This window comes from Bos grunniens, chromosome 18 (genome assembly GCF_055505025.1).
Source record: "Bos grunniens cultivar Pamir isolate PY7600 chromosome 18, Bosgru_T2T1.0, whole genome shotgun sequence".
NCBI classification, from domain to species: domain Eukaryota; kingdom Metazoa; phylum Chordata; class Mammalia; order Artiodactyla; family Bovidae; genus Bos; species Bos grunniens.
Window position 1 is genome coordinate 46,057,407 of NC_141182.1, and position 20,210 is coordinate 46,077,616.

The 20,210-nt window shown below is 51.5% G+C and overlaps 1 protein-coding gene across 2 annotated transcripts; it reads left to right on the plus strand.

Annotated features, from left to right (window-relative positions):
• Nucleotides 1-5,200: 5,200 nt before the first annotated feature.
• Nucleotides 5,201-20,210, plus strand: LSR (lipolysis stimulated lipoprotein receptor). 2 transcript variants are annotated; one of them, XM_086351977.1, is made up of 10 exons: nt 5,201-5,339; nt 6,527-6,871; nt 12,418-12,537; nt 14,587-14,643; nt 15,194-15,340; nt 18,455-18,616; nt 18,781-18,840; nt 18,940-19,071; nt 19,358-19,989; nt 20,075-20,210. In XM_086351977.1, exons 1-10 carry the CDS (start codon nt 5,231-5,233, stop codon nt 20,108-20,110), a joined length of 1,800 nt encoding a protein of 599 aa, XP_086208103.1. In that variant the 5' UTR covers nt 5,201-5,230; the 3' UTR covers nt 20,111-20,210. The 2 variants fall into 2 exon arrangements, with proteins under 2 accessions (XP_086208103.1, XP_086208104.1); XM_086351978.1 differs by lacking the exon at nt 14,587-14,643.

The following is a 20,210-nucleotide window of genomic DNA, read 5'->3' on the forward strand; positions in this document are numbered from 1 at the left end:
ACCACAGCAATCAAATGAGAAAAAGAAGTAAAAGGTACCCAAATTGGAAAGGAAGGGGTAAAACTATCCCTAATCTCAGATGACATGATTCTACATATAGAAAATCAAAAAGAATCCACTAACAATTGAACTCAGCAAAGTTGCAAGGTACAAGATTAACATTCAAAAATCCATTGTGTTTTTATACACCAGTATTGAACAATACCAAGAGGAAATTTTATTAAATTGTTAATTAACAATTTTATTTTACAGTGGCACCTGTGATTAAAGAAGTAAATGTTTAGGAACAAATCTAATCATGTAGGTGAAAGATTTGTATGCTGAAACTACAAAAGATTGCTAATAGAAATTAAAGAATATTTAAATAAATGAAAGAGATTCTGTGTTCATGAGTGAATAGAAAGACTTAAAACTGTTAAGATGTCAACAGTGCCCAAAGCAATCTGCGGGTTCAACATGCTGCCTACCAAAATTCCAATAGACTTTTTCAAAGAAATGGAAGCAAATCTTTTGTATAGAATTGCACTGGACCCTTAACAACCCAAATAATCTTGAAAAAGAATAAAGTTCAAGGACTTACACATCCCAACTTCAAAACTTACTACAAAGCTACAGAAATTAAAACAGTATGGCTCTGGCATAAGTGTAGACATATAGACCAATGGAATAGAATAGAAAACCCAGAAATAAACCCTTATATATATGGTCAATTGATTTTTTGGCAAGGGTGTCAAGATCAATTAGTGGGTAAAGGACAATCTTTTTAATAGTGATGGGAAAACTGGATAATCACATACAAAAGAATTAAGTTATACACTTACCTTATACCATATATAAAAAAATAATTTAAAATTGATCAAAGACCTAACTTAAGAGCTAAAACTATTAAACTCTCAGAAAAACACTGGTGAAAATATTCATGACCTTGGATACAGCAACATTTTCACAGACATGACACCAAAAGCACAAGCAACCAAAAAAAATAGATAAACTAAACTTCATTAAATTCAGAATTTTTGTGAATCAAAGGACACTAACAAGAAAGTGAAAAGAAAATTGATAGAATAGGAACAAATATTTGCAAATTATATATCTGATGAAGGATTAATATTCAGAATATTAAAAAGAGCTCCTGGAACTCCTACAGGGAGTTCCCTGGTGGCTAGTGGTTAGGATTCTGGGCTTTCAGGCCAAGGTCAGGGAACTGAGATCCTGCAAGCTGTGTTTTGCATGGCAAAACAAACTCCTACAATTCAACAACAGGAAACCAAACAACACAAGTCAAAAATGGGGAGATGTCTGAAATAGATACTTCTTCACAGAAGACATACAAATGGCCAAGAAGTAGACGAAAAGATGCTTGAGGTCATTAGGGAAATGCATATCAGAAGCCCGATGAGATGCCACTTTATGCTAACTAGGAAGGCTCTAATCAAGAAAAGAGATAAACGGAGTGAAGTCAGACAAAGACAAATATCCTATGGCTTATATGTGGAATCTAAAAACAAAAGATATAAGTGGACTTATTTACAAAAGAAACAGAGTCACAGATGTAGGAAACAAATCTATGGTTCTAAAAGGAGGGATAAACTGGGCGATCAGCAGGGCATATACATACTACTATATATAAAACAGATTACTAATAAGGACCTGTTGTACAGCACACAGAATTCTACCCAATACTCTGTAATGATCTATTTGGGAAAATAATAAAAAAAAAAGAGTGGATCTATGTATAACTGATTTATTTTCCTGTATACCTGAAACTAACACAACGTTGTAAAATCAACTATATTCCAATAAAAATTTAAAAAGAGAAAGATAAAAACAAGTGTAGGTGAGGATGTGAACCCTTGTGCATTGCTGGTGGGAATGTAAAAGGTGCATGGATATGGAAAACTATTTGGAGGTTCTTCATGTTTAAAAATTCAAATTTTCTATGAACTGGTAATCCCACTCCTAGGTATAAATCCAAAAGGATCGAAAGAAAATATCTGTATACCAGTGCTCACAGCAGCATTGTTAACAATAAGCAAAAGGTGGAAAACACCCAAGTATCTAACAACAGAAGTAGATGCATATAGTATCATGTGTGTGTATATATACAATGAAATACTATTCAGCCATAAAAAGAAAAGAAATTTTGTTTTCTTTGAAAATAAAACTTCATTTTATTTGAAATTAGTAATGGCTTTTCCAATGGTCATGTATGGATGTGAGAGTTGGACTGTGAAGAAAGCTGAGCACCGAAAAATTGATGCTTTTGAACTGTGGTGTTGGAGAAGACTCTTGAGAGTCCCTTGGACTGTACAGAGATCCAACCAGTCCATTCTAAAGGAGATCAGCCCTGGGTGTTCTTTGGAAGGAATGATGCTAAAACTGAAACTCCAGTACTTTGGCCACCTCATGCGAAGAGTTGACTCATTGGAAAAGACTCTGATGCTGGGAGGGATTGGGGGCAGGAGGAAAAGGGGACGACAGAGGATGAGATGGCTGGATGGCATCACCGACTCAATGGACATGAGTTTGAGTGAACTCTGGGAGCTGGTGATGGACAGGGAGGCCTGGCGTGCTGCGATTTATGGGGTCGCAAAGAGTTGGACATAACTGAGCGACTGAACTGAACTGAACTTCCTTATGGGCTTCCCTGGTGACTCAGCAGTAAAGAATCCACCTGCCAATGCAGGAGACACAAGTTCAATCCCTGGGTTGGGAAGATCCCCTGGAGAAGGAAATGCCAACCCACTCCAGTATACCTGCCTGGGAAATTCCATGGACAGAAGAACCTGGAGGGTTACAGTCCATGGGGTCACAAAAGAGTCAGATGGGACTTACTGACTAAACAACAACTTCCTTATATTGGAGCATTGGTGAAAATTCAATACTGATACAAGTGTACATTTCTCTGGGGGGGTCAAAGTACCTACATGAGGCGAATTTTCTGAATTTCTTTTAGAGGTAGGATTTTTAAACCATATAAGATAATTAGAAACAATGTATACAAACAACATGTGTCATATAAGCCACAGCTCAAATTTAAGCTGCATAATTGAACTATTTAAATTACCTCAACTAACATTTGCTAATATTAAGAACACTGCATATTTTCAGTAACTTAAACGGGAGAAATCTTGATTTTTATATATGCTACAGTGTAGATGTATCTTGAAACATATGTAGTGAAATGAGCCAGACACAGGGGTCAAATGTCATTGATTCCACTTAAATGAGGTACCTAGAATAGGCAATTTGATAGAGAAAGAAAGTAGGACAGAGGTTACCAGGGGCTGGGGGCAGGTGGGAATGGGGAGTTATTGTTTAATAGGTACAGAATTTATATTGGGGGTGATGAAAAGATTAGGGTATACCTAGTGCTTATGAGTGGGCTTCCCAGTCGGAGCTAGTGGTAAAGAACTTACCTGCCAATGCAGAAGACATAAGAGACAGATTGGGAAGATTTGGGAAGATTCCCTGGAGGAGGGCATGGCAACCCACTCCAGTATGCTTGCCTGGAGAATCCCATGGACAGAGGAACCTGGTGGGCTACGGTCCATAGGGTCACAAAGAGCCGGACAGGGCTGAAGCACCTTAGCAGGCACGCAGTGGTTATGAGTACACAACCATGTGAATGTAATTACTGCCACTGAATTGTATCCTCGCAAATGATTAAACTATCTTATGGTATGTATATTTTACCACAATAAAAAAAAAAAAAAAAAAAAAGAAGTGGGTGGACCGAGGCATGTGAGGTTGAAATTTTATACAAGTGGTCAGGGAAGGTGTCACCGCAAAAGTGACCTTTAAGTAAAGCCCTAAAGGATGTGGAGGATCAGGTGGATAACTGAGGGGAAGGTGTTCCCAAAATAGTGAAGGCAAGGGGCCTGAACTGGGAGGGTGAGTCATTCCCGAACGCTGAGTTGAGTAAGCCACGGGGTGAGTGCAGAGGTTCAGAGAGGGATCAGGCCACTTCTGCTGGGAAAGGGAGTCTTGGGAAAGTTTTGAGCAGAGGGTCGGGATCCAACTTGGATTTTAAGAAGATCCGTCGAACAAAGCATCCCTGGGTACCTAACCTGCCTCTCGGGGAGTCTCTTCAGAAGCTCTTCGTTCCCCAGATGAATTTCCCCTAGCCGCCATCGGGGGGCAACAGAGCCGCGTGAGCGCCTCGCATTCCAGGAGCCTGGCCTCGCCCGCCCCGCCCTCGGCGCAGGTGGCCCAGTCTCTAGGAATCCTTAGGCGGAAACCCGTCCCTAGTCCCATGCCTTCGCTCGGCCCCTTTAAGAGCCATAGTTTCCGGAGGCCTGACCCTGGGGCGGTAGACTCCCGGAGGCCAAACCAAGAGTTAGGAATGGGGGGGTGTAGAGGCGGAGAAAACTTCCAAAGTAGAATTCCAACTTTTCCTGGGCTCGATTCCCCTTGGGAGTTCCCTAAAGGCGGCAGACTTCCTTTCCGAGAATTTGGCTCGGTTGTTCATATCACCTAAGTGGAAGGCGCGCGAGGGCTGCGGCGCCTCCGTCCCCTGTGACGGGAGGACCCCCAGGGTTAGTGGCAAAGTCAAGCGCGGCAACTAACAGGCCTCTTCCAGCCCAAAGCTCGCTCAGATTCGCCCCTCCCCGTGGTGTGTACCTAGGCGGGTCCATCGCCAGCCGAGGAGAGGGGTGTGGGAAGAGAGGGAACAGGTGCGCGGCGCGCCCCGCCTCTCTCAACAGGTGAATCAACGCCGTTGAGTCTCTGTTCTCGTGATTCACACTCTGCCCGGCATGACCGAAGCAGGAGAGGGCCGGACCGCGATCCCTGGTCTTCAACAGCCCTCCCGGCGGGCTGGTCACTTGGTTCCAACCCTCTGGGCAGGAGCGCACCTGGGTCAGCCCACTTCCGGGGAGGGAGGTGGAGGAGCCCCTCCCCGCCGCCCACCCCCTAGCCCTGCCCTCAGCTCTCACCCTGTGTACCTGGGCCGATCCATTCCCCGGAGCCACGGGGGGTGGAGTGGCTCGCAGAGCCACAATGGGACAAGCAAGTTTCTCCCTGAAAGCTGGACACGTGCTCTTCATCAACTATGTTTCCTCTAGTTAAAAATCCTAGAATAGGGTAGGGTGGGCTTGGAATAGAGACAAGGAGCGGAAGCGGGAAGGGGAGGAGCAGGCACCCCTCCCAGTCTTGGTGGGGGCCGCGCCCCCTACCCTCCCGGTACCTGGGAGGGGACGTGCGGGCGCGACGCGCCCAGACAGCCGCGATGGCGCCTTTGGCCCGCCCGTTCTCCGGGGGACTGGAGTCCTGCCCGGGTACCCTGAGCTGGGGCGCGGTGGTCTTCGTGTGGCTTTTTCTGAGCACCTTGTGCACAGGTACGGAGCGCGGGGTCCCTGGTGCTGCAGGACGCTGGGAGGGCACTATAGAAGGGCGATGCCTGGAGTTCCAGCGCCTGGGAGGCAGGAGAACTGGGGGAGGGGGAGCGCAGAGACTAAGACCTCCTGATCCCCAAGGTCTCCGGAGATCCCTGTGTGCCAGAGGGAGAAGAATTCTCTATTAGTGCCTGAGAGCGCTCCTCCGCCCTTGTTCAGAGATAACAGGAAGTGAAACTCCCGGGACAGCGAACCCGGGAGCCGCAGGGAGAATGGGACTCTTTGTGGGGTGGGGGTGAAGGACCACCCGATCACTGACAAAGGCCGGGATGAGGACTCGGTAGCAGGTCGAGATTTCTGAGCCTTGGGGTAACAGGAAGAAGGCACCTGAAGGCTGGATCGGACGATTCCTAGGGGGTGAGATCAAGAAGCAGCGCCCAGGCGTCGGGTGGGTGCGGTATTGAAAATTCCCCACCCCCTAACTCAGTCATGTCGTAAGAATATCTGCGTAAGAGTCTGGTGAAACGGACTTATGAACTAACTTGGAAACCATCTTCTGCTGGATCTGATGTTTGTGGGCAGGGGGTTTCAGGGGGACTTTATCTTTCAGCAAGCAGTTTTGGCATATTCATTTGAGATGGCTTTGGGTAGGGCAAGGTGAAAGGCTGGTGGTGACATAACTGGGAGTTTAGCTACTATATGGCGAAGCAATCCAAACAACTCCAGAATCACCCTCCCCTCCGCCCCCCCCCCCCCAATTCACAAAACCCGGAGTAACTTGGAACACTTGGTTGTTTTTGAAAGGGGGGCCTCGAGCACTGTGGGCTTTGGGGGGGCCATTTGGGCTTGTCTGTACAGGCCACAGACCCTTTCCATGAGAGGGTGGCCAAGGGAAGAGGGGACTGGAAGCTGCACTCTGCAGAGGCTGCACTCTGGTTAGAGGAATGGACAGGATGTTCCAAGGAATCTGGCTGTGTGACCTTGCAGTGGCCACTTCAACCCCCTGGGTCTCTTAAATGGGCATGATTATCAGAGCTGCCTTGAGGATTAAGGAACAATGTGTGCCAGGCGCTCTCTAAAACCATACACTTGTAAATGTCAGTGATGTGACAAGTAATGTGGCTTCTTCCCACTGAAGTACTTCCTTGCGCTCACAGCGGTCCCTCTGCTGACTCTCTTCTTGTCCTCAGCCCCCACCAGCGCCATCCAGGTGACTGTGTCAGACCCCTACCACGTGGTGATCCTATTCCAACCCGTGACCCTGCCCTGCACCTACCAGTTGACCACGACCCCCACGGCGCCCATCGTGATCTGGAAGTACAAGTCTTTCTGCCGGGACCGCATCGCTGATGCCTTCTCTCCTGCCAGTGTTGATAACCAGCTCAACGCCCAGCTGGCGGCTGGTAACCCAGGCTACAACCCCTATGTGGAGTGCCAGGACAGCGCACGCACCGTCAGGGTTGTGGCCACCAAGCAGGGCAATGCCGTGACCCTGGGAGACTACTATCAGGGCCGAAGGATCACCATCACAGGAAGTATGTGGGCAGGGGATTGGACGGGGTGGGCTTGAGTTTTGGTGTTGGCTCCCTCTTAGAAGTTCATCAGCATAGGTGTCTGAAAGCACTGGCCAAGGGATGAATTCTTCCTTCTACCCATCCATCCATCCCTTTATCTAACAGCAAAGATTTACCAAGCACCTAACGTATACCAGGCACCACTTGAGGCCCTGGAAATACAGCAGTAAACAAAATTATCAAATGCCTTCCCTCCTGGAGCTTGAATTCCAGTGAGACAGACAAATAAGGCAAACACAAGCCTGACAGGCTATGGTTCATGGTGTCACAAAAGAGTCAGACAAGACTTAGCGACTAAACAACAATAATAAACATATACTTTCAAGTGCTTAAAGGTAAAGAAAAGTGGGTAATGGAGAGAGAGGCAGGGGTTCTGTAATAATACTTGTAATATCAGCAACAATAAGTAAAATTTATATAAGTAATAGGGGCTTGCCTGGTGGCTTAGTGGTAAAGAATCCACCTGCAATGCAGGAGCTACAGCAGACATGGGTTCGATCTCTGGCTTGGGAAGATCCCCTGGAGGAGGGCATGGCAACCCATTCCAGTATTGCCTGGAGAATCTCATGGACAGAGGAGCCTGGTGGGCTACAGTCCATAGGTCACAAAGAGCAGGACGCGACTTAGCATACATGCATGCGTATAACTAATAACCTATAAAAGGCCTCCTGTGTGCTAGGCTCTAATCCAGGTTGATGTGAATTAGCTCACGTAGATGATAATAATGGAGTAAGTAGCTTCTGTTACTGTTACTTTACAAAGACCCAGAGAGTTAAAGTGACTTGCACAGGGTTACATAGCTAGTGGGATTATAAGTCAGCCCTTTGGAGCCTAGTCTCCAAGCTAGTAACCCCTCTGCTTACCCAGGAAGGTCAGCAAAGAACCCACCTGGAGGAGGTGACAGGAGTGAACCGAAGGAGTGAGGGATACTAATGGAGAAAGCCTACATCTTGCCAGGTGCTTTATGCCCATTTTACACTCAGGACAACTGAGTCACAGAGAGATCAAATAGTTCATCTTGGTGCACACATAGTAAAGGTCTGGCCCTGAGATTTGAACCTAGCCCTTGTCCTTCAGGGTCATGCTACCTACTCAGAGGAGGTGCCTCTTGGGACCAGGTTAGGGGTGGGGAAGTCGTTCATTCATTGATCCACTCACTTGGCATTTATTGGGCATCATCTAAGCGCCAGAAGCTATGGTAGTTGCTGGGGCTAGAGAGGTGATCAGGACAGATGATCCCTGCCCTCAAGGAGGTGATACTTCCGTGGGATGAAATAGGCAACAAATAAGCAGCAAAAGAGTAAGAGGATTTCAGAGGGTGCTGCCGAGTGCTACAAAGAAACCCCACCTGGGTGATCGGTGATCATGATTCAAGACTGCTGTGAAGATAATTTGAAGAGGAACTGGGACTGGGCCCTAAAGAATCCAGTGGGCAGAGAGGAGGGTGATGGGCAGCAGTGGGCAAGGGATAAAGGACGAGTGTTTTAATCATGGGCATGGGGGTAGAGGAGGGAAGGGGTCATCCCTTTGTAGACCCCAGGAGACCAGGCCTCAGAGCACACCCCTTCCCTCTCTGTCTGGACCATGGGCAGTGACCCAGCCTCTCAGTCTTGCTTCGGGGAGGGACTAGCCCTGCTGGCCTTGAATTTCCTTGGGCAGCTGTTCCTGTGGATAAAAGACTTTCAGCGGGGGTTCAGCCTCTATAAGTCCCTACCCCATAATCCAGGGGCTTCTCCAGCCTGGATCAGGTATGACCGGCCAGCACTGTTAGGACAACTCCCGTACTGAGAGTGCCCTTGAAGGCTGGCTGGAATCGTGTCCCCTTTGCTGAGTCCATCATGGGAGTGACCTTCGGGCTCCATCTGGGGCAGATTCTTCCTGCTCCAGAGGCCCACAGGCCCTGGGTTTTCAACCCTGGGCCTGGGTTTGATACAGGCCGTGATTTATAAACATCCATTGTGTGTATGTCCCTTCAGGAAGCCCAGTAGCCACGGGAGCTTCCTCCATTTCAGCTTTGAGGATGGAGAAAAGCAGAGCTGCCTCTGCTGTTCCTAGGGTCACAAGCCACCCAAGTTTTAAAAGTGAAAGTCGTCCTGGGCAAGCCAGAGTGGCGTGCCTCAGCTTGGGTGGTTCCACTTCCACTTCCGTTGTTCCCCGCTTTGGGTGATGGGGCGCCTGGATCGGGGCCCTATTTCTACCTCTTCAGGCTGCTTGGGAACCATGTGCACCCCCTCTTGGTAGCGCTGGACCTGAGAGCCCTCTGAGATCATGAGGGCCGCCTCTGCGGTGTGCAGATGAGGAACCAGAGGCCCAGGGAGGGGGAGGGAAGCCCAGCTCCTGTGCCCAGCTGGAGACCTGGCATTTTCTCCCTGTATCTAAAACAATTAGAGCAATGCCCAGCCCAGGTGATGTCAGGACCAGACCCAGACTGGGAACAGGGTGCGGCCGGGAGGAAGGAGGTGAACTCAGGCCTTAGAAAGGATCAAAAGAAGCCGGAAAGCCATGTTTTTCGTGAGTTTTGAAAACATCATATAGGCCAAACAAAATGCATTGAGGCCCAGATCCGGCCCACAGGACCAGATTTCAGCTCCCGGCCTAGGAGCTCTTGGAGTGGGCAGGGGCTGCCTTCAGGCCCTACTCCAGCTTTGGGCAGGGCCCTGGTCTAGGGTTCTGGTTTTAGAGAGGTGCGTTCAGAGTCTGATTCAAAGATACGAGTGGAAAAAACGATGGGCTGAGAGGGCGTTATAGAGAATTCAGAGGATTTGGGAGAATGTAGATTAGAGTTTTAGGATGATTCCATGAAAGAATATATACAAAGGTACCTAACACATAGTAAAAAATCAATAACTGGGGGCTGGATGCTTGACCATAAAGGAGAATGTCAGTGCCCAAGGTCACCCTACCTTCCCGTCACTTTAAACTCAGTTGCCACCTCCACGACAGAGGCACTTCCTGTCTGAGTTCGGTACTGCTTATCACCATCTGAAGCACAATATGTTTAAATTTTTTATTTGTCTCTCTTTCCAGTTAGGAGCTTGAGCCCTGTCTGGGTGGGGATTCCTAGCTGTCCTCTAGAGCAGTGGTTCTCAAACATGTGGGTCTTAGGGTCACTTTACACACTTACTGAGGTCCTCAAAGAACTTTGTTTTTACAGCTAGAAAATTGAGAAAAGTTAAAAAAAATTTTTTTAATGATAATAAAGTATGCATGCTGTGCTAAGCCGCTTCACGTGCTATGCTAAGTGTCCGACTCTTTGCAACCCTGTGGACTGTAGCCCGCCAGGCTCTTCTGTCTATGAGATTCTCCAGGCAACACTGGAATGGGTTGCCATGCCCTCCTGCAGGGGATATTCCTGACTCAAGGATGGAACTCATATCTTTTCTGTCTCCTGCATTGGCAGGTGGATTCTTTACCACTCGTGCCACCTGGGAAGCCCTAATAAACTATAGATTAGTCTAAATAACATACTTTTATGAAAAAATAACCATATTTCCCAAAACAAAAAAACTTTCATGAAAATGTATGATGTTGCTTTTATATTTTTGCACATCTTACAGTCTGGCTGCATAGAAGCTGGATTCTCAAAGCAGCTTCTGCATTCAGTATATTGTGATAACACATGCCTGTAACTTGTGGAAAACTCCACATTATACTCATGAGATTAATGAAAAAGGCAAATATCTTACTATTACGGTGAAAATAACTTTGACCTTAGGGACCCCCTGTGAAAAAGTCTGGGCAACCCCAGGCTTCACGGAGCACACTTTTGAGAACTGTTGCTCTCTAGTATGGCAGTACCTCAGATACTGCCTGAAACATCAGATGCATTCAATGCGTCAGATACTGAATGACTGTATCACATGCCTAATTGAGGATAGCCACGTGTCTAGAACACTGAGGAAAGTCAGTGTGAGGAGGAAAGGGGTTCATTTCCCGATACTGACCAGGGCCTGGGGACTCCAGGTTCTGCTCACCTGGAGCCCACCTTACCCTGGGGTGGGCTCATGGCCAATCAGCCCCTAAGCAGGCTGATAGAATTTGGCAGTAGGGCAGGGGAGCTGTGTCAGTGGGGTGGAACCAGCCCTGGGAGGGTCTGAGAACACAGAGCCAGGCCAGAGGACCAGCCGGAGTGCACGCCAAAGCAGGGTGAGCCCAGCACGTGGTGGGGGACAATGAGCAGGCCGGCATGTCTGGGGTCTGGCGAGTAGAGGAGGACGGTGTAGATGAGGCTGGTGTGGTAGCCAGTGGTCAGATGGCTCCAAAGGCCTTGTGGGCCAGGGTAAGGCGTTGGAATGGTGTGCTGTCGTTGTTCAGCCACTAAGTTGTGTCTAACCCTTTTGCCACCCCATGGACTGTAACCCACCAGGCTCCTCTGTCCATGGGATGTCCCAGGCAAGAAATCTGGAGTGGGTTGCCATTTCCTTTGCCAGGGGATCTACCCGACGCAGGGATCGAACCTGTATCTCCTGCACTGGCAGGCGGATTCTTGATTGCTAAGCCACCCGTGAAGCCCTTGGAATGGTGTAGGTAGGCACTGAAAGGAGGTTTTACTATGGATGTGAGGTCTTTCCAAAGAAGGAAGGCGGCTCTGGTTCTTTCATTCCTTTGGCAACTGACTGATGCTCGGGTACTGCCGAGTGCGGCACACACAGTGGCTGCCCTCTGAGCCGTCCTGGGGAAGGGTTGGAGGTTCTTGGGGCAGGTGCTGGGTAGGTCCCTGGGAGCCAGAGCAGCTGGGGAGAAAGGCTGTGAGGATGCTCTGTGAGGATGTCTCTGGCTGGTTCCTATGGTTCCTACCTCCTGTGCGCCACAGGCCCAAGGTGGAGTTGCCCACCCCGTAGAATGGCTGAGGGATTTAACTAATTAGGGCCTGAGGAGTAGAGAGGAAACCGGATGTGGGGATGTGCAGAAAGACTTTCATTATTGCTGTAATTAACAGGCTCCTTGCCTGGGGCTGTGTCACAGGAGCGTCCCTAGCCCTGGGCCTTGACCTGATAGCTGGATGGAGGAGGGAACTGGTCTAAGTCTCTCCCTCACACCCCCGCCTTCTGCTGGGTGTGTGAGTCTCCTGCTTCCTGGAATCTGACCTGTTTATCTTTGCCTCCTTACCCAGGCCCCAGTCCCTAGGTCTGCCCTAAGCTCCATGGCGGGTCGTGTCAGGGGCCTGACTTTTGTTCTGAGAGGTGGGATGGGGAGGGTAGGGGAGGGGGGATTGTGGGGGGTGTAGAGGCCGTAAGCTGACTAGAGTCAGACCATCCCGGCCCACCACCCCCGTTTTCCCCACAGCTATACAGCTCATCAGTAATTTCAGCAGACTGCTCTTTTCTCCAAGACAGGAAAGATAACAGTCCCACCTCACAGACTGCTTGAAGTTCCCCATGTGAAAGGTTTAGAACAGAGCCTGAGAGGTGTCAGGCCCTCAGGATGAGGGATTGAATCCCCCCCGCCCCCTTCCCCCCAGGCGCCCCGCACCCGCTTGGCCCTCACCCGTCTACCCCCTGCCACAGATGCTGACCTGACCTTCGACCAGACGGCTTGGGGGGACAGCGGTGTGTACTACTGCTCCGTGGTCTCAGCCCAGGACCTCCAGGGGAACAACGAGGCCTATGCAGAGCTCATCGTCCTGGGTGAGTCTGGGCCCTGAGGGACAGGGTTGGGGATGGGCCTCTCCTGCTACTCCTGTGTGTCCGCCCTCTGCCCTCCTGCTTTCTCTCTGGGCTCTGTTGCCTGCTTTGCTCTCCCCCCACAGCACCACCAGTCACTTGGGCTTATCTGTATCCTCCACCCCAGACAGGGACCCCCTCCCCAACCCCGCAACATTTCAAATAAGCCAGAGCCAAACCAGGAGTGGAGAGGAATGGGGCCTCTACCCCTTCCTGGCCTCAGTCTTTAAGCACAGAAATGGTCAGAGTGGATGGGCATTGAGCCAGGAGGGGTGATGGCGTGTGTAACCGAGAAGCTGCTTCATCCTTACCCCGCAACGCGCACCCTCCCCGCCCCGCCACTCCCAAGGCCACATCTTACCCCACAGTCCCTCTGCCCTGCTGGGATGGTGCTGTGTGGTTTGCATAGTTAGTGCTCCCCTCAAGCAAGCCCTCCCCCCACATACCCAGGAGTGGGCTGGGATACCCGCCAGCAGCCCCCGCCCCGCTGTGAGGCCCCCCTGCCACGTGTGGAAGGGATGCTGCTGTTAGCCAGATGCTCTGTTCTCGGTTGACACATAATAGGCCCGTGTGGCATGTGCTATATGTGACATGCTGTTGGGCCACACACTGCCATCATCACACGCATGATGCAAGGTGACCCACGTGTGCACGAGCACACAGGATGGGGGACCACGCCCCAGGGTGCTCAGATCACGTGACAAGAGTTCACGTCTGGGTGACAGAATGCACGCACCCACGGCCCATAGAACTCGTGCGTGTTCTTCTGTAAAATGCACAGTCTACATCAGCATGTCTCAAAATTTAGTCTCAGGAGCCAGTTACACTCAGGTTACTGAGGATTGCAAAGAAGGTTTGTTTAAGTTTTTGTGGGTTACATTTACAGTTGCTTAACATATTAGAAATTGAAACTGGCACACAAGCATTACCATCAGAGCAAATGACGTCATCATGTGTGATGGAGCCTCAGGAAAGCTCCGCTGTATCTCTACTGAAGGAGAGTTAAAAAGGGCAGTGGCTTAGTTATCCGGAACGTGGCTTGGCCTCCGGGATGGGACCACACTTTGAGAACCACTGTTTTACCTGCTGGACGCCCCCTCCTGGGGACAGGCGGCATGGGGTGCTGATGTACAGCCAGGTGTGTGGACACCCCTGGAGATACAGCACTTGTGCGGCACAGAGTGGTGGGTGGCACCTAAAGGAGGCACCAGCTGGGTCATGAAACTTACACAGGGGACCTTGGTGGGCAGAGAACCTGGGCCATACTGTGATTTTTATGGGCTGTAAGGCACTTTTAAAAATTATGTTTGTTTTTATTTGGCTGCGACGGGTCTTTCTTAGTTGCAAACTCTTAGTTGTAGCATGTGGAATCTAGTTCCCTGACCCGGGACTGAACCCAGGGCCCCTGCCCTGGGAGCAGGAGCATGGAGTTTCAGCCACTGGACCACCAGAGGAGGCCCCCTGGACTGTAGGCACTTTTGCTTTCAAGGGCCTCTTCCTCCAGATTAAAAACAAAAATTCTTTTACAGTTAGATTGTTACAAAGACCATTCATTACTATGTATTCAGTATTGTTACATTTTCTTCTTCAGCCTTTACAATACAGTTAAGACATTTTCCTGGGCCCTAGTGTACTGTCTTCCTGAGCCTCATGGACTAGGACTGTCCTTACCTGGGATGGTAGGACCGTGTGTGTGTGGAAGAGATGGAATCCCAAACTGAGGTCCCACCTCCTGAGCCCATGGGATGTGTCCTGGCACCCTTCTGGGCAACAGAATCCTCTGTGGGGACAGTGTGTGAGTGAATCATGTGACACAAGCCTTCTGGAAGACAGCACCCACAGGGGATGGGGGTGTGGAGGGCAGGAACCGCATGCTAGGACCCTCCTAGGCACCTACCCCATCTCTTCTGCAGAGCACGCCTCCACCCTAATGTGCCTGGAGCTGGGCTTCAGGGCAGGGATGGCCTGGGCTGGCCCTGGTCAGCATAATCTGTCTCTCTTTTGTCCCTCCAGGCAGGACCTCGGGGGTGGCCGAGCTCTTACCTGGTTTTCAGGCGGGGCCCATGGAAGGTACGGGGGTTGAGTTCCCCCACATACCACTTATCGCTTCTAAATATCCTCCCCCTTTTCTAAACACAGTTTGCTCGGACCCCACTAATAACCCCACCGATTCCGGGCGTCTAGCGGCCTGGCTCTGGGCCGTGGGCTGGGCTGGCTGGCGAGGGGCCTGGGGTGTAGACAGAGGGCTCCCGTGACTGGTGCCTGTGGTGCTCTTCTAGCGCTCGGGGTCTGGGCAGCTGGCTCTGTCCCCTCTCAAGGATACAGCCCATCTTCTTCTGGCTAGGTCTGCTCTCATTTACTGCCTTGTCCAGATGAGCCCCGGGTGGGTTCCCTAACCTTGGGGCTGACCTGGGTTGTAGTGGAGTGGGCATCCCTCTGCGACTGTACCCCAGCCCCTGGCTTGGAGACTCCAACAAGGGCTGGGGCTGCAGCTTTCCCGATGGGCTTTGCAGACAGGCGCCGTCCCCGCCACCGCCCCCTCCCCACTCCGCCCCCAGTGCCCACATCCCTATTCCCTTCCAGGCCTCCTGGCTCAGGGCCAGTTCTTGTGTCCCCGCAGACTGGCTGTTCGTGGTCGTTGTCTGCTTGGCGGCCTTCCTCGTCGTCCTCCTGTTGGGCATCTGCTGGTGTCAGTGCTGCCCCCATACCTGCTGCTGCTACGTCAGGTGCCCCTGCTGCCCGGAAAAGTGCTGCTGCCCCGAGGCCCGTGAGTACCCTCACCCGCCGCACGCCCACTCCCACTCAGCGTCTGTCCTGCTGCCCCGAGGCCCGTGAGTACCCTCACCCGCCGCACGCCCACTCCCACTCAGCGTCTGTCCTGCTGCCCCGAGGCCCGTGAGTACCCCTCACCCGCCGCACGTCCACTCCCACTCAGCGTCTGTCCTGGGCCCAAGGGGAGGAGGCGCCCGTCTGCCTGCCTCCTGGGACAGTGTCACTCTGGAGGTCATGAGGAGAGTAGTTTGGGGAAAAGTGGGCCAAGGAGGACCTGCTACTTTACATTATCATTTACATCAACTCTGCACTTACTTTTTTACTTTTCATTTATTTCAAGTCTTTCCTTTTGAAGGTAAAATTATGCACAAGGTAAAAAAAAAATTCAAATAGTACAAAACATTGTTCACCGGGAAGTAAAAGTCCTTTTAAAAACAAAATCTGAAGTGAAAGAGGTCAGAAACCAAGCGAGGTTTACAGCCCCCCAAATTTAAGCACCTTTTAACAACCCACATCCACATAAGGATGCTGGATTTTTCCACGGATGCCGTTTAAGGACCATCCAGCGCATCAGATTGAGGGCAGGAGGAGAAGGGGACGACAGAGGATGAGATGGTTGAATGGCATCACCGACTCGATGGACATGGGTTTGAGTGGACTCCCAGAGTTGGTGATGGACAGGGAGGCTTGGCGTGCTGCGGTTCATGGGGTCACAAAGAGTCGGACACAACTGAGCGACTGAACTGAATTGAACTGAGCACATCAGAGAGGGTCTGGGATTAGACATGGACCCGAGGTGGAGGGGGAAGAAGCAAACAGGAGAGGTGGGAAAGGAAGAGAGAGGTGCCTCCCTCCTGCCGCCCCACTTCCCCCCTTGGGGACATCAGTGCTTCCAGTTCCCTGGTTACCTTCCCGAGAGCACCTCTGTACTCAGTTATTGGGAAGTTTCCATCAACTCTGACATGGAAGTTCTAGACCCAGACACCTGCTCTCTCGTTCCTTGTACTAAAAGTAGGCCGTGAAAACATACTTCTCTACTAGTTCTCAGTGAGGGCGCCTCACCTTTTCCTTTGTCACTGTCAAGTTCACCATATCTTTGGTTGACAGACAGATGACCCTGGCGGCTAGAAAGAAATAACTTTACATGTTAGGAGCACCTAGACTAGGAGAGACAAACAGAGGGACAGACCTGCCCCCTCTCATGGCACCTGCTCATTTCTAGGCCAAGAGTGAACACGTGGTAGAAAGAATTACCCCGGTGGCTCAGATGGATGTGTGTTAGCATCCTGACATTTAAGGTTTCCACGCGCCGTGACTCCAGTGTAATTAACACAGTCCAGGTTAAAATCATAGGCAGTCATCGCAAGCTTGGGCAGGTGGAGGTTTGAGGCCTGGCTAGACCTCTTTACCTGTTGGGAAGTCCACTGAAGGACTTCCCCTCTCAACCTCAGTTTCCTCCTCTGTAAAATGGGGCCACAGCAGAGCCTGCTGTACAGCATGAGTCAGGATCCCGTGAACTGGTGTGTCCCGCATTTAGAGTGGGGCTTGGCCTACACAGAGCGTTCCACGCCCACAGCTGTCAGACATTGCTGCCGTCAGCATTGGTAATGACCGAGGGCCAGGATGCAAATTAGAGCCCCTACCACTCACACCATGTGACCTCAGGTGAGCAGCTGGTTTCCTTCTCTGCAGGGTCCTGCCATCACGGGGTGTCATGAGCATTAAGGGAAATGCTGTGTGTCAGGGCCCAGCACAGGGCCACGGCTCATACCATGCTGGCTAATTTTCTGGTCACTGACTGAACTCAGCAGTGGGCAACCTGTTTCACCACCGCCTGGAGAAATCAAATCCACTGCTCTCTGGAGGCCCACACTGGCCATCTCCTCCCTCTCAACATTTTTAGTTGTGGGTGTCTTGCCTATTACTTGCGGGGGTGGGTGTTAGTCCATTTCACAGGTGGGGTAGGATTCCCCCCAGGGGTGCAAACAAGTTTGCAGTTAACCCCGCTAATTAAGGCAGGGACCAGGACTGTGAATGCCAGTCCCAGGGCCCAATTTCCTCCACCCTGAGACCCTGCTCCCCCAAACTGAGATCCCATTAACTCCCCGCCAGAGGCCCTGTTATTTCTGCCACAGCCACAGCCCTCCTGAGCCGTCCTAGAGCAGCAACTCCCAGAGCTAATTATAAAACAGCACATCTGCCAACTGCTGAGGGGCTTCTTCGGTGTGTTGGTGGGGGGGGTGCAGTAAGCACTGAGCCTTCTGCTGCCCAGCTGAACTGGGTGAAGGGAGCTTTCTGAGCCTGATGCCCCACTCCATCTTCCCAGTGGGGTTTGGCCTACACAGAGCGTTCCATCATCTTTGGAGTTCCAGGACGAAAGCAACTTGCCTAGGCCCGTGACTGCCTCAGAGCAGCCACCAGACCCCAGCCTCTTGCCCGGGGAGGAGGGTGCTGGGGAGGATGTGCCCTTGAGTTGTCAAGCCTAGAACCGGGCGGGGGCGGGATGGGTGTGGCCCCCAAGGTGGAAACACTAGAGGAGATGCTTTGCTGGTTGGCTGAGGAAGTGAATGCTGAGGTTCCCAAGACGGCTTCCCATCACCTCGGGGTCTGGAAGACCCTGCAGGGAGGACCCAGCAGGCAGGAAAGGGGAGCAGGCATGGGATCCCCGCCCCCAGATGATCCATTTTTCTAATGCAAGGGCTCGGATGTCAAAGGGAACACTTATTTCTGGCTTGTGGGTCCAACACATTGGTGTTTATCTACAAGACACCTCTGTCCCTGTTGCTCTGTAAGAACGCAGGTCCAGAGTGGCTGTGTCCTATGATAAGTTGGCAGCAGAGTTTGACGTAAAACCTTGTCAGATGCTGGGAAACCACTGTACTGTCAAACAAACTGGCATTCCTGATTGGGGCCGCCGGTGTACACCCTCCCATCCTAAAACTCTTGTGGGGAACGGCTCAGGAGGTGTGGACTCAACGCAGCTCATGTCCTCTGACCTCAGGGACCCTATAGCAACCAACCAAGCACACAGGGAAGCTCTTCAACAGGGGACTGGGGAGAAGGCCTGTGGCCCCTGGGGCTCTTCTCATGCTGTGTGTGTTCTCCCCAGTATACGCTGCAGGCAAAGCTGCCACTTCGGGCGTTCCAAGCATTTACGCCCCCAGCACCTACGCCCACCTCTCCCCTGCCAAGACCCCGCCCCCGCCAGCCATGATCCCCATGGGCCCTCTCTACAATGGGTACTCTGGAGACTTCGACAGGAATAGCTCAGGTGAGGCCCTGGGGACAGCCAGGAGTAGCTGGTGGGAGGTGGAGGGATGCAGGGAGGCTGGGCATATGGCTATTAAGGGGTCTGGAGTTGGAAGAGGGAATTGGGGGCAGAGGGCAGGGGGCTGGGAATGCACGGTTTTGCTCCTGACAGCCAATCTCCCCCAGTTGGCGGCCACAGCTCCCGGGTACCCCTGCTTCGTGACACAGACAGCAGCGTGACCTCTGGTGAGAACCAATCCTTACGAAGTTGAACATGCCTATAGGGGAGGTGGGGTGGTCAGCATCCAACCTCTGGAACTGATCACCTCCAACTCCTATCCCTAGAGATCCGCAGTGGCTACAGGATTCAGGCCAACCAGCAGGACGACTCCATGCGGGTCCTATACTACATGGAGAAGGAGCTGGCCAACTTCGACCCTTCTCGACCCGGGCCCCCCAATGGCCGTGTAGAACGAGGTGAGCCTTAGGATCTGAGGGATTCTTGAGGGGGCTGGGGGAAGCAGGTCTCCCTGATAATTGCCCAGGGACGCTTGCTCCACATCCTGAACACAATCCCTCATTCCCTACCATGGCCACAGTGAAGTGTACAGAACCCTGCAGATCGTCACTAAATAGGTGAGAAGCCTGGGGCTCCCTTGAGAAGAATGTATGAGCCAAATGAGTGACACTGCTGGGCCCCTGGGCTCCTGACATTAGGTCCTGACCACCTCCCACCAGTAAGAGACACCTTCCTTCCCTACAGCCATGAGTGAAGTCACCTCTCTCCACGAAGACGACTGGAGATCCCGGCATTCACGGGGCCCTGCCCTCACCCCCATCAGGGATGAGGAATGGGGTCACCACTCCCCCCGGAGTTCCAGGCGGTGGGAGCAAGAGGCCCCCCTGGAGCGGCCAGGGAACAGCCGGGGTGCGGGGCGGCCCCGAGCCCGCTCTGTGGATGCTCTGGATGACTTTACCCGGCCAGGCTCTGCTGAATCAGGGAGGAGATCTCCCCCAAGCAGTGGGAGGAGAGGCCGGGCCTATGCACCGCCGCGAAGTCGCAGCCGCGATGACCTCTATGACCAAGACCAAGACGACTCCAGGCACTTTCCACACTCCCGGGATCCTCACTACGATGACTTCAGGTCTAGGGACCAACCTCATGGTGACCCTCGGGCCCGCTACCAGCGCTCCCGGGACCCTAGGGATGATGGCTCCAGATCCAGGGACCCCCCCTATGACGGGCGGCTACTAGAAGAGGCCTTGAGGAAAAAGGGGCCAGCGGAGAGGAGGCCTTACAGGGAGGAAGAGGAAGAAGAGGCCTACTACCCTCCAGCGCCTCCCCCTTACTCTGAGACTGACTCCCAGGCTTCACGGGAGCGGAGGCTTAAGAAGGTGAGTGATAAGGCCCTGAAAGCCTTCCTGGACTCTCTTCTCCAGTCCTCCCTGGCTCACATCCATCTTTCTTTTTCCTTTGCAGAACTTGGCCCTGAGTCGGGAAAGTTTAGTCGTCTGATCTCAACATTTTGTATGTAGTTTTTGTACTTTTTTTTTTTTAATTGGAGGGATCATTGATGATCTTCTCTTTGTAAAACTAATAAAACTTCTGATCACAA

Coding starts and splice junctions, on each gene's coding strand:
- LSR (XM_086351977.1), top strand. CDS start 5,231: ATGGCGCCTTTGGCCCGCCCGTTCTCCGGGGGACTGGAGTCCTGCCCG. Junction 6,872..12,417: donor AAGGATCACCATCACAGGAA/GTATGTGGGCAG, acceptor CCCCTGCCACAG/ATGCTGACCTGACCTTCGAC. Junction 18,617..18,780: donor CTTCGACAGGAATAGCTCAG/GTGAGGCCCTGG, acceptor AATCTCCCCCAG/TTGGCGGCCACAGCTCCCGG.